Consider the following 14,748-nt stretch of genomic DNA (forward strand, 5'->3'; position numbering starts at 1 on the left):
CAAATGCATTAAAACTTGCACAAACATTCAGGAGGAGGAGAAGTTATCACCTAAGAGAATCACATGCAGTGCAATAAAAGCATTAGAATTAGCCCAAAGGAAGGGAAAAAATATGCTTCACGAATGGTCCTACAACACTGAAACATAAAACAATAGATAATGATGAAGCACCACAAACTAGTCCAAAGACAAGCAAAATCACCTACACCATCAATCCTAATCACCAATCGGAGTAGAAAATCATCCAAAATTTCAGTTAAGTCACTGAATAAATAAGGCTTCAATCTTAGAACATGTCATAATCAGTGTTTAGCATTCAAAAATTGTGTAAGATACAGGGGGTTTGGGACAATAAAAGGGGACAATTAGGGCTGGGCAACGAGAGGTACGGAGGAATGGAAGCGAGAGTGGTAAAGAGAGGAGATTGAACAATACGACAAAGCATGGAAAAATCAAATCGTGGAAGGAAGAATTCTAGTATGAAAATATGTTGGAGACTACCTGAAATCTTAGATCTGAAATTTTGACGGGCAGTTTTCATTTTGCCTTCCAGTAAGACCCCTTTCTCTACTCCAACCGAGATGCCCATTCATTCTAATCCACTGAAGTAGATGCTTACAATTTCAAAAAGTTTATCTTGCGATTGTTAAATTGACCAAAAATGCAAGAAAAAGGCAATTGACAAAACAGAGATGAAAATAACATATCTACTTAAAAAACCTACACCATCGCTTTTCCTTGAAGTCTGCCATTGCATCGGAAGGGTCTTTAAAGTGTGTCCATGATTGTATAAATTTAGATCTGGGTGCTAGAGAGGAAGAGGGGAACCATATGTCTACGGAAAACTGAAAATTGATAGAAAGGGAAAGAGAAATAGAAGGAGAAAGGTGCAGAGGAGGTTGCGATTGAACTTTCGAGGGCTCTGATCTGAGAACAATATTTGAAAAAGTAGCCTTGCAAGTATGGAAGGCTTGGAATTCATGTGGTGCTACGCTTGACAAGTGCTGTGCCGGGAATGGTTAAAAAATTTTCAATGCACGGCTCTGCTAAAAATTGAAAGGGACCAAAATTTTGAAATTTTCACAAAAAAACACCCATGATTTTCCACCAATAACATGAAACTTTGGCCCACTCGAATCAGTATTTGGAGGGAAGCTTTCCCGCACTCATTTTGGCTCCAATTTTTGATGAGGTATTATTGTCCTTTTCCTTGCTATAAGTCTCTTAATAGTGTCAAGCTTTCTACTTCTTGCTAAAGTTGTTGTCGTTAATACCCTTTTTGTTTTAGTAAACGGAGGAAAGTTATAAAGAACTGGTGTTTTATTGAAAAATATATTTTTTTTCATCCGATTAATAAATTTATTTATGAAAAAATGGGTACTCTGTTCTTATAATAGAGAAAAACTATAAAGAGTTGGTATTTTATTGAAAAACGGGTTCATTTTTATTTTATTCGATAAATAATATTTTTTTTAGAAAAATGGGTACTATATTCTTATCATGGAGGAAAGTCATAAAGAACTGATTTTTATTGAAAAAAGAGTTTATTTTTATTTTATTCGATAAACAAATTTATTTATGGCAAAATGGATACTCTTTTCTTATAAGGAAGGAAAGCCATAAAGAACTGATGTTTTATTGAGAAACGGGTTCATTTTTATTTTTTCGATAAATAATTTTTTATCTGATAAATAAATTTATTTATGGCAAAATAGGTACACGGTTCTTATAATAGAGGAAAGGCATAAAGAGTTAGGATTTTATTGAAAAAAGGGTTTATTTTTATTTTATCCAATAAATAATTTTTTTTAGAAAAATGGGTACTCTGTTCTTATAATGGAAGAAAGTCATAAAGAGTTCATTTTTTTTTATTGAAAAACGGATTTATTATAATTTTATTCCAGCCAACTGTGACCCATTTTCCCACTAACCTAAGTTAGACGGACTAAATCATTGAGTTTGTTAACCACAGTCAAAATTAACACAGAAGTAGCTGACTCAAATCACTCAATCCTTTATGACTTATACTAAATCAATACTAGGAAGCTTATTTGAAATAACAATAAAATATTTTATAAATGATTAAAACTTAGTACATTAGTTAGTAAGTACTCGTAACATACTTGTATAATATATGATTATATGTATAATTTAATATTCTTTTGTACTTATATATTTTAAAATATTCTGTGAAAAATATTTTGACCTTTCACATAACCTTAGAAAATAATAAAATTTTATCGTATTATAAAATAATAATTTTATCTTATTATATTCATAGGTGTTAAACTATAAAAATTGTGATATAGAAACAAGTGATATTCTACATGTAACTAGGAAGATTTGTTGTTATTGTTATTCAAACTTTCAAACTTTTTAAAAATTGAAAATGATTACAAACTTACAAATTAGTTAATTAGCCAAAATTCTAGCAAAAGGCAAGCAAATGCAACTTGTAATCAATCCATTCTGATGCATGTAAAAATAAGGTAGCATTGTGCAAATAAATAAAAAAATTCACTTTATATAGTTCATTGTGACAACCAGGCTTATTCCCACATTTGTTTGAATTTTGATTACAATGGATATAACCTATTCCCTCCAAACCCCAAATTTTGAATTACAACATTCAACCAAAACATGCCCAAACTCTCAGGCTCGGTCATACAAGGACAACTAGTGTGAATATCCATACTACGCACGGTGCTTACATTATTAAAATAAATTAAAAGATTATACCATTTTAATTTGAAAAAAGTTAAAAAAATTATACCAACATAATTAAAATTTAAGATTTGACTAACAATAGTTCAAAATATGACAAAAACTGTAAATCATTCAAGAATTGTGTTTTTGCGAAAGATGAATCCTAAAATGATAATAATAATTTATATTAGAAAATGAATGATATTTGGATAGAAATAAATGTAATTGCATGTTTTATTTGATTTTCAAATGAAATACTTACCAATATTATGCATTCGGTTTGATAATCTTGTACAAAGGCGCGAATATTTTTTACACCAATCAACTTTTAGTATGAAAATTAATATTGGTGGTTTAATTAATTCTATTGAATTTTGAAGAATTCGTACTACAAAAAAAGTTCAGCAAGACTTGTATTTTTTTGAAGTGAACTTGCTGAATCTTTTTAAAATATTTCATTGGGATCACTATGGTGTGGGATTCGCTTTGTGATTAGTTATTTTTTTTCTTTGTAATCTTACAGGTTTGAAATTAAGATGCTGTTGAAATCAATAATGGAACCAATGGGGGCTAATGGAGGTCATAGCCCTCCTCCCCAAGTTTTAAAAATTTTAAATTATATAAATATTTGTGTAAAATAAAACTGGTCCTCCAAATTTATTATAATTTTAGTTTATATTATGAGAATATATAAGTATATATATGTACGTGTATGCGTGAAATAACTACATTTGGGTGGGATCACCATAGTGTAAAATTCATTTTGTGATAAGTTATTTTCTCTTTTGTAATCTTGCAGGTTTGGAACTAAGACGCTATTGAAATGTGTTTGGATAGAGTGTTATTTAAAATATTATTTGAAATAATTATGATAGCACTTTTTGTGATATGATGTATGTGAGATAAAAAAATGGATTGAAAAATGTGTTTATAATATAAGCAAAATATTATTTGAAAAAATCTGCTATCCAAACACTTCCAAACTAATAGGGGCTAATCGGGGCCATAGGTCCCTTCTTTTCAAAGTTTTAAAAATTTTAATTCATATTGTGTAAATATTTGTGTAAAAAAAAATTAGCCCTTCTAATTTTTTATAATTTTAGTTTATATTATGAATATATATATGTATATATATGTATGCGTGTGTGTGTGTGTGTGAATTAACTACCTTTGAATTAATTTTTTATTAAAATTTTTTTATTTTTTAATCCCTTTATAATTTGTGAATGATTGTGAGAGTAAAATATATTATGACAATAAGATACGTTGAATTGTGAAAATTGTAATTTAAACAGGCTACTAAATTTTGGATATTTGACTTTCGTAGTTGCGAATTTCTTAAATTAACGGTTAGTTATTACTATCAGTGATATGATAAGTGTCAGTAATAAATGTGAGATGTGAATTGAAATTTGCAGATATCATTTTACAGGGGTGGTTATTATCTGTTAGTTAAAGTTTAGGAGTTTGAATTTTACGGGGTAGTGAAAAAAACGTGCGGGAAATGTGGGAAAAATATGAGCATAATTATAGGATTTGTAGGAGCGGTTACATGATTAGTTAAGAGATAAACATTTTTTAATTATAAAAATGTAAAATTCTATTAAAATAGCATTCAAACTTTTGACAATTTTGGAAGCTCCCTATCCAAAACCGCCTCAGCAATACATACAGATATACTAAATGATAGTTATGGTAGCGAAATAGTTTTTACCTAATATAACATGTTGTTGCACTTTTAGCGATCATTTGATTTATTGTTGGACCTATTCACCTAAATAGAATAACACCTAAAATTATGGAAGTAAGTTTCCTATCTAAAATAGTAAGTTAAGCCTAATAGATTAGTAACTTTTATACCTCAAAAGGTAAATTGGAATAAATATTAAACTTAATTTTTAAATAAGTAGATTACTACTTTATATCCCAAACTTACTTTTAAAAGAGTAAGTTTAGTTCAAATAATAGTAAGTTTTTATACATAAATAGTAATTCTTACTAATAAATAGAAATGTATAAAAGTATTTATCGAAAAAAATATAAGAACGGAGTACCCATTTTCCTTAAATAAATATTTATTTATCTGACAACATTATATTGAAATGCATTTTTCGATAATAAAACCAGTTCTATATGGCTTTCCCCCATTATAAGTAAAGATTAAACCCATTTTCCGTAGAGGCCTATTCATATATTCAAACGTGTGTTTCAATTTAAAAGTTTCAACTCTTTATGGTTTTCCTCTCTTACAACAACATAATACCCAAGGTGCCTTAAAGACACAATGTTTTATCAGATAAAATGAAAATAATCCCGTTGTTGAATAAAAGACCAGCTCTTTATGTCTTTTGGACCGTTACACGAACAGAGTAGCAAGGTGCCTTAAATAGAAATGTATTTATCGGAAAAAAAAGTATAGTTAAACCCGTTGTCTTATAAACGACCAGCTCTTTATGGCTTTCGTCCATCATACGGTCAGGAGTACCCAATTTTCTTAAATTGGGTACTTCATTTATCGGAAAGCATACAAAATAAACACATCGGTGTTTATTAAAAGAACCCCACTTTTCAATGCTTTCGTCCGATTTCGCACTTCTTCCTTACTACTATGCATACTGTGTTTAGCTTATCCGCCAAGCTTCGCGCCTTTTTTCCCTGCCCTTACTTCAGCGTACGACCCCCTCACTTTGGAAGTTGCCTAATTTAGGCACTCCACATTTTACATTTACAGTTGTAATCCCCCAACACCCAACAGCCCTCCAGGTTGCAGGTAAAGAAGCCCTTTACAGGTGTCCATCACCCACACTTCCCCTATCATTTGTGGTCACAATCATACCGCAGCAACTTTCCACACCTCTTCTCTGATTCCTAAACATACCGCAGCCAATGTTTTGAAAACCGGACCGGACCGGCCGGTTCGACCGGTTGAACCGCGAACCGGCCATGGCACCGGTACGGTTCAATGACATTGTTGACTTTGCTAGAAAACCGGTCAAAGACCGGTTGAACCGTGAAAACCGCCGAACCGGATTGAACGGCGGTTTTTCGGTTTTCAGCGGTAAAATGCAGCTATCAAGATTTTGCAATGCAGGATTCGAACCCAAGACCTTTGTAATAAAAGACCAATGTATTAACCGTTGCACCATCACATCTTATTAGTTTTTTTTGATAACTTATTTATATAAAGCAAACACTCATATTTCTTTTTTCCATTTTTCTTACAAAATCTCATCCCCTCATGGCTCTTTCTTTTTAATTTTCAACTCTCTCTCTCTCTCTCTATCCTCTTTTCTTTTGTCACTCCCTTTTTAATCAAACCTCTTTATTTTTAATTTATTGATGTTTTCTTCCATCTTTTAATTTTGTTTTTGTCCATTAAATTGAAAAAAGTTAAAAAAGAATTTTTTTTAACCCAAATTATTTAATGCCACAACCACTCACTTTTATCTTATTTTTTGTTTCTTATCAAGTTTACATTTCTATTTTCGATTTTCTTGACTTCCTTCGAACTCCAAATTTTCTTTTTTAAATTGCAATCTCTAAATCCCAAAACGTAAATTAAAATTTAAGTTCATAATATCTAAATTCTCAGAGACATGAATTTTGTATAATTTCAAAATATTGTGATATTTTGGGGTTGGATTTAGATATAATTGAAATTGAGATGAAATTTATTTGTTTTAACTTATAATTTAAAAAATTTATTTTTAAAAATCCAAGTTATTAAAAAATAGTAAACTTTTCATCATATAAAATATTAAATTAGTCCATTACATGTCTTATTTTGTACATATATATATTTATATAAATTATTTTTTAAAAAATTCATTGAACCGAGGTTGAACCGATCCGACCGATTGAATCTCGACCCTTTCACTTCACCGGTTCAATTAACGGTCCGGTTTTTTAAACATTGATCGCAGCAACATCTGGTTTTCAATTGCTCTCCTAAGCTAACCGTACAGAGAGTGCACACTTTCAATTTTCTTCAGTCAAGGCCAGAGTGAAAAGCAATTCCAAAGGTCCACAATTGCGGCTCCTCTTTGCTCTCTTTCTTTCCTCACAAAAACCTGTGTTTTCAAACTCGGACCGGACCGGCCGGTCCGACCGGTTGAACCGGGAACCGGTCAAGTGTCCGGTCCGAGTTGATCATCAAAACTGGAAGATTCATAACCCGGTCAACTCCGGTCAAAACACGGGTTTGACCGGGTTTGACCGGTACAGAACCGGAAAAACCGGTCCAACTGGAGCTTTTATAAAAAAAGTTCAAACTTTTTTAATATTATATTTTGGCCCCCTAAATTGTGAAAACTTATTAATATATCTCAAATATTTCATACTTTATAAATATTGTCCTAAAATTTGATGTTATTTTTCAATTAAATCCATAATTTTAATTCTAAACTTGCTAATGTTTATTAAATAATATAAATTGTTACTTGATTGTTCTAATTTCTTTGTATTTTCTTGTTAAATATATTTGAAACATCAAATATATATGAATATACCTTTATTAATATCAATATATTATTGGATATTTTATATACAATAATTTAATTTTTAAATAATTTTTATTTATGACGTCATCCGGTTCGACCCCTATCGACCCCCGGTCGAACCCATTGACCCCTGACCCCTGACCTCGGCCGAGTCGATATCCGGTCCGGTTCTGAAAACATAGACAAAAACAACATACGAGAGATTGCTTTGCTTGGTTTCTTCAAATCAATTCACACAAGATAGAAAAGCCAGAATACAAAGTCAACAACGACGGCTCTTGTTTTCTTCCTTTGTTCTCACAGAGCATACGAGAGAAAGGTTTCAATTGCTTAATTTCTCACTTTTTGTCAATGCAATTGGGATAAGCCAAAGAAATCCCAAGTCAACAAGAGGTGAAAAAAAAAAAACAAATACAAGGTCAATCCCCCTGGCTTCTTGTCTCTCGCCCCTTTTTAAAGGCTACGGCCAGCCTCCTTTTCAATTCAAAAACAAAAACTGCCGTAAACCTAAGCCACGCCAGAAATTACGTTTTCCCCTCCGGAAATTGTTATTTTTCCAAAATTAAAAACAACACTCCCTCAAAATAGAATAAAATAATATCTATTACAATTAAGTTCCTTTAGCTTCTCAAACGGACCCCACTGTTTTGAGTGGCTCACGTGCAACGAATCTTCAAAATGTCGATTTCAAGCACTTTTTAGTACCAATTCCTGCAGTTAGCATCAAAACAAAATATCAGTAGAATCCACCCAAGTAATGAAAATATTTAGTCAAATAATTGTACAATAATGCCCAAAATACCCCATTAAAATGCACCCTGTCAATTATATATAAACCCCTCATAGTTTGGATTAAAGAGTCAAAGTGATCGAAATTATCATTTGTAATAGAACATATAAAAATGTCAAAATTACCCTTATTTAAAAAATAAAATGGCTGAAGTGACCAAAATATATAAACATAATATGTATGACACTTTAACCCATATAGTTGTAATATTTTACCATATAACCTCCTTTATGGTTTAGTGATTTATTATATAACCCCTTGATTTTCAAAATATATTACATAACTCCCCGTGGTTAATAAATAATTTTCAACTTTATATAGAGGTATTTTTATATTTTAGTTGATTTTGTTATAAATTGCAAATTCTATCACTTTGACACTTAATCTAAATTATGAGGGGGTTATATATATATTTTGAAACTATAGGGGGGTTATGTAAAAAAAATATTAAACCACGTGAAGGTAAAGTGTATTTTGCACAAGGTTTTGAAAGAAAGCACAATATTTTTGTTCCTTCTTTGGTTTGTTTGGACAGCTGATTATTTCTCCAAATATATTTACTTATATCATCATTACAATTTTCAATACACCTTTTTATCTTCCCAATTACCTTTTTATCTCACATACATCACATCACAAAAAGTGCTACAGTAAAAATATCTCAAATAACTGCCATTGTCATTGCTTAAATCCCATCACTCCCCTGATATAGAAAATAATTATACTTGATTGTTAGACAAGAGAGGATGGAAAGTACAACTTCAGTAAAATTATTAAATTGAGGTTCTTATTGGAATAGCCATGAGAGGCACTGCCTTCTGCACTGTCAATCCAGGCCTTTCGCTCATGTCCACATCTTCTGGTTTAATCCCCTCTTCAAGCTTCCAATCAAAGTTATGAACAAGAGAAGCCAGCATAAGATGCAGCATTCGCTGAGCCAGTGGATATCCAACACAAATTCTCCTTCCCGTACCAAAAGGAGTGAGCTTAAAATGCTGGCCTTTATCATCAATTTCGGAGTTCAGGAATCGTTCGGGCACAAAGGAATCAGGATTAAGCCACAGGTTTGAATCCCTACCCATGCCCCAAAGGTTGAACACTATTAGAGAATCTTTTGGCAAGATGTAGCTGTCAACTTCAATATCTGTATCAGCTTTGCGCGGTACTATGGGGGCAGGAGGGTGCAACCGAAGAGTCTCTTTAACAACTGCCTGCAAGTAAGGGAGTCTTGAGATGTCTGATTCTTTAACAGATTTGCCTTGCTCAATGACTTCCCTGATTTCTGCTCTAGCTTTTTCCTTTTTGTCAGGGCTTCTTAGTAATTCTACCATTGCCCATTCCACTGTGGATGAAGTTGTATCTGTTGCTCCAAAAAACAAATCCTAAAGCAAAGATCTAACTATCAATCAACATTTTATTTTCTGCTTCCTACTAACCTTTTGAATTTAATATGACCATTTTGGTGGAATATGGACATTCTTTTTCACGTCAACTTTCCGTTTTCAGTTCTTTTGGACTAACCAAAAGAACTTGTATATAGAAGAGCAATCTTGTAACATAAAAATGGCTGTTTCAGTCGTTTTGATTATAGCAAAAGTCATAGTTGATTGCCTAAAATATTTTTGGGAGTATCAAAATCATTAGTTTACTGGAAAGATAAATTATGCATACTTGTAAGAATTCAATACCGTGATGTTGCTGAAAATGCAAGTGCATATACTGACCAAAAGGAAATGTTTCACGTCGTTGCAACTCCACCCTGCTTCACGATGCTGACAGAGATCAAGGAAAACTTCTAACAGGTCACTTTTTCCCGAACCAGAAGTGGGGGATGTGCCTCTTGCTTGTAATCTTTCAGTAATGATATCTTCAAAAGCTTCAAACAGTTTCACAAAATAAACCTCAGTCTCGTGCCTAATACCTTGGGGATCCATGAATCTGAGTCCCGGAAAGAAGTCCGCCAAATTTGGTCTACCCATAGTATTCGTCAAACCACATATGATTTCTTCGAGATATTTGCATGAATTAGAGTCATAATGAGCAAAATCAATGGAAAATAAAGTGTTGGACAGGAAATTGAGAGATGTTGTGAAGGCAGCAGCACATACGTTCAGTGGTTGCCCACTAATGCTATGTTCATGCACGTGATCACAAAGTTGTTTCACCTTTTCTTCACGTAACCCTTGGCTTGCATTGAGTCGTTCTGAGGAGAAAATTTGTTCTTTGAACAGTTTACGAATATTATTCCATTTTTTACCTGATGGTATCCACGCAATGGAGAACTTATGGTGGTCGAGTGCTCGGGACGCATCTAAATCGAGTCTTCTAGTGAAAGTATGATCATATTTTTTAGATATTTCACGAACAAGATTTGGGGATGACACAACAAATATCATTTGGTTTCCCAGCTTGATTGACATCAAAGGTCCATAAACTTTAGAGAGTTTTGTTACTGCTCTGTGGTACAGTTTCTCTCCACCAAGCTGGAAGAGATTACCGAGGATTGGTAATGGGCAAGGCCCCGGAGGAAGCTTTCTTGGTTTGTGACCCCGGCCGCAAACCAGAAAAACTGCGATTGCTATTAGCAAAAAACAGAGGATAGTTGGCATTATTGATATTTCCTCTCTATTTCTTCTTTAGCTAATAGGGAAAGGAAGTGGGATATTGGAGGTAAAATGCAACCTATTCAATCCCTATATATAGAAGATTGTACGTACCAAACTTTTAATCCAGATTCTTCCCGTAAAGAAGACCTCAAGATATTCTTTAGAGCCAAAAAAAAGGGGCAAATTATATTTTACTCTCCTGTGGTTTAGCATTTTTCTACATAACTCCCTTATGGTTTTAAAAGTTATACATAATTCTCTCATAATTTGAATTAAAGTGTCAAGTGATGGAAATAGTCACTCGTAACGGAACTTCTAAAAATGTCGATATTACCGTTATAAATACATGATACATTAACCCGTATGATTTTTATATTTTACCATATAACCCTCTTATGATTTAATACTGTACCATATAACGCCCTCATCATTTTCAAAATATACACATAACCCCCCTTAGTTAATAAATAATTTTCAACTTTACATAAGGGTAATTTTAATATTTTAGATGACTCCGTTACGAATAATCATTTCCATCACTTTAACACTTTAATTCAAACTATAAGAAGGTTATGTATAGCTTTTGAAATCATAAAGAGATTATGTAAAAAAATACTAAACCACGTGGGGTAAAGTGAAATTTGCCCAAAAAAAAATTGCCCATGTGGTAGTGCAATCAACCAAGTACAGGCAAAGAAGTCCCTAACTTTCAGAAACGACGACAACAAATGAGGAAACTTTCGGATGGAAGATACACCAGGTGTAAAATAGTTACTTGTTGGATTTGGGAAAGGAACAGTCAATAGCAAAATCATCTAGACCGGTTTGTCCATTTTGCACAAAATGTAATTCTATTTATACATGATATAACTCACTTTACATAATGTGTAATTATAGAACAAATTTTTAGGGTTAATCACATTTTATCCCCTTAAAGAATATCCCATTTCTCAGTTTACCCCCTAACCTTTAATTTTGCTCACTTAACCCCCTTTAGGACAAAATTGCCCTTGCATTATTTTGACTTTTCATTTACCTTGTTTTCCTTTCTTTTATTTCTTTTTCTCTTTCTTCTTTATTTAATTCTTCCTCTTTCCCACAAAAATCTTCACCTTAATGATTGAAATTAAAAAAGAGGAATTGCAGAGATCTATCTTCTCCTTAAATGATTAAAAAAATATTCAAATCACTTTCCTAAAATACAATTTTTTTAGCCTTTCAATTCTTTTAATTTTGGATTTTCCTCTTTCCTTTCTAGTTTCTCATTTTATTCTCAAGAAAATATCATAAGATGAAATTGTTTTCCTTTCTTTTATTTCTTTTTCTCTTTCTTCTCTCTTTCATCCTTCCCAATAGAAATTCCATTTCAACGAAAATTTTTGTTTTGAGTTTGTAATTGCATATTTCTGGGTGAAGGTTTAAAAGGCATCAAAAACTAATTTTGATTTTTTGTATGATGCCACGTGTCACAAATTTCAATTGATGATTATTAATCAGGTCACAATTTCATCTTAAGATATTTTCTTGGGAATAAAATGAGAAACTAGAAAGGAAAGAGGAAAACCCAAAATTAAAAGAATTGAAAGGCTAAAAAAATTGTATTTTAGGAAAGTGATTTGAATATTTTTTTAATCATTTAAGGAGAAGATAGATCTCTGCAATTCCTCTTTTTTAATTTCAATCATTAAGGTGAAGATTTTTGTGGGAAAGAGGAAGAATTAAATAAAGAAGAAAGAGAAAAAGAAATAAAAGAAAGAAAAACAAGGTAAATGAAAAGTCAAAATAATGCAAGGGCAATTTTGTCCTAAAGGGGGTTAAGTGAGCAAAATTAAAGGTTAGGGGGCAAACTGAGAAATGGGTATTCTTTAAGGGGATAAAATGTGATTAACCCAAATTTTTATGACATTCAGATATAGTGTGAAAAACGATATATAAGATGAAATTTGAATCTTACATTTTTTTTAATATCAAATCTTGACCATTAACCTCTGGAATGATTGCTTCCTGTATGGATGGATAACAAAAAAGGAACGGTCTATCCAATTATGGATGGATAAAATCTTACATTATTTTGTTAACTATCCAATCATGGATGGATCCATCCAAATGCCCCAAATCTTTTGCTGGTTACATTATTGGTGTCACACCCGACAAGAAAGTTATTATACTTCCAAAAGTTTTGCTGGTGCACTTGTTTCGGGATGAATACTATTACACTAAATTGACGAAATGTCCCTCTGACAACTTACAATCGGATTCCATCCTCACCTGTTGAGTTCCGTCTAATTCAATTTAGTTTGTATAATTCAACCACATTTGGTGTAAATTTGTATACTTTTGATATAACTAGCAATAGGTCATACGCTTTGCACGTGATTATAATATCATAAAATATAAAATTTCATATAAATTAAAATTTATTTGTAAAAATTTTTAAACAAATTTAATATTTGCATATTTTTTATTTTCTTTTTATTTCTGTTTTTATTTTTTAATAAGTGGGAGGTTTTGAACCCATAACCTTCTACTTATAATCCCTTCTATCTTACCACCCAATCCAACTCTCTCCCTATTTTCTTTTTTATTTAATTTTTCATCTTCTTTAATCCGACAAGAATGTTATTATACTTCCAAAAGTTTTGCTGGTGCACTTGTTTCGGGATGAATATTATTACACTAAATTGACGAAATGTCCCTCTGACAACTTACAACCGGATTCCATCCTCACCTGTTGAGTTCCGTCTAATTCAATTTAGTTTGTATAATTCAACCACATTTGGTGTAAATTTGTATACTTTTGATATAACTAGCAATAGGTCATACGCTTTGCACGTGATTATAATATCATAAAATATAAAATTTCATATAAATTAAAATTTATTTGTAAAAATTTTTAAACAAATTTAATATTTGCATATTTTTTATTTTCTTTTTATTTCTGTTTTTATTTTTTAATAAGTGGGAGGTTTTGAACCCATAACCTTCTATTTATAATCCCTTCTATCTTACCACCCAATCCAACTCTCTCCCTAGTTTCTTTTTTATTTAATTTTTCATCTTCTTTAATTAACTTTCCTTAAAACCATTATTTTAAAAGGAAAAAAAGGTTCACTAAATTTTGTATCAATTTATATAAAATCTCCAAAGAATTTTTAACAAATGAGAATACATTCGGTCTCTTTCAATTTATAATAACAATTTTAAGTACAATTAATTAAAGAAGACGAAAAATTAACACTTGAGAAAATAATGATTTGACCAAATATGAAATAATTTGACAACAGTATCAACATTTTGAATGGTATGTACAATATTGATAATAATAATTATTTCTTTTGTTTTTTCTTTTTTCCAAGACAAATAAATTATGATAATACAACTATTTTTTATTTTTAATTAGATATACGAACAATTTTTTATTTTTTGTTTTGGAGCTAGGATGACCTAAATTTGCACGCTAATCAAACATTAATTGTTTACCAACCATTGGGGTTGACCCAATGATCACAAAAGAGTGCTTATAGTTATCTCTAATGTCATATTTAGGATTTGAATCTCATGTCTAACAATTAGGGATGAAAAGAGTGTAGGGAAGGATGGGAGGATAAAAATAAAATAAAATAAAAAATAAGTTTTTTCAAAAATATTGGTTGAATGCACTATGATTATTATTTATCATGTTACATAAGTTGAATTTGTCAATTGCCTGATGAAATTCCTCAATATGAAGTCATATGCACTATTTTTTGAAAAATTGAAGTCATATGCACTATTTTTTGAAAAATTGAAGTCATATATTCTTTGTATTAGGCCGTGACTAATCAAGAATTTTTAATGGAAATGAAAAACTAAAAATAGAATGCAAAGAGACACATTAGTTTGGAGTGTTTACATTTTCTTTATTGTCTTCATAGTTCAAATTTAATTAAGGTTATAATTTTTTTCATAACTGCTATAGACCTATAGTTATTGCTATTATTGAAATGCAATAAATTTAATAATGAGGAAGTAGGGTATTTTGAAAAATAGAAAACAAAGACGGGATCCTATTTGGTCTCTAATGCTTAACATTTTGTCTTGTCATCAACCATTATTTTCCCTTAAATCATTAGCTATGACGTAATGAATTTTAACCATCATAATAAAT

General features: G+C 31.3%; 1 protein-coding gene across 1 annotated transcript; it reads right to left on the reverse strand.

Moving 5' to 3' along the window:
- Positions 1–8,768: 8,768 nt before the first annotated feature.
- LOC113756174 (cytochrome P450 76C3-like) lies at positions 8,769–10,604 on the reverse strand. The gene is made up of 2 exons (XM_027299942.1): positions 9,720–10,604; positions 8,769–9,377 (listed from the first exon to the last, which is right to left on the reverse strand). The coding sequence occupies exons 1-2, from the start codon at positions 10,602–10,604 to the stop codon at positions 8,769–8,771; spliced, it is 1,494 nt and encodes a 497-aa protein (XP_027155743.1).
- Between the last annotated feature and the right edge of the window lie 4,144 nt (positions 10,605–14,748).

This window comes from Coffea eugenioides, unplaced genomic scaffold (genome assembly GCF_003713205.1).
Source record: "Coffea eugenioides isolate CCC68of unplaced genomic scaffold, Ceug_1.0 ScVebR1_2032;HRSCAF=2990, whole genome shotgun sequence".
In the NCBI taxonomy this organism is placed as follows: domain Eukaryota; kingdom Viridiplantae; phylum Streptophyta; class Magnoliopsida; order Gentianales; family Rubiaceae; genus Coffea; species Coffea eugenioides.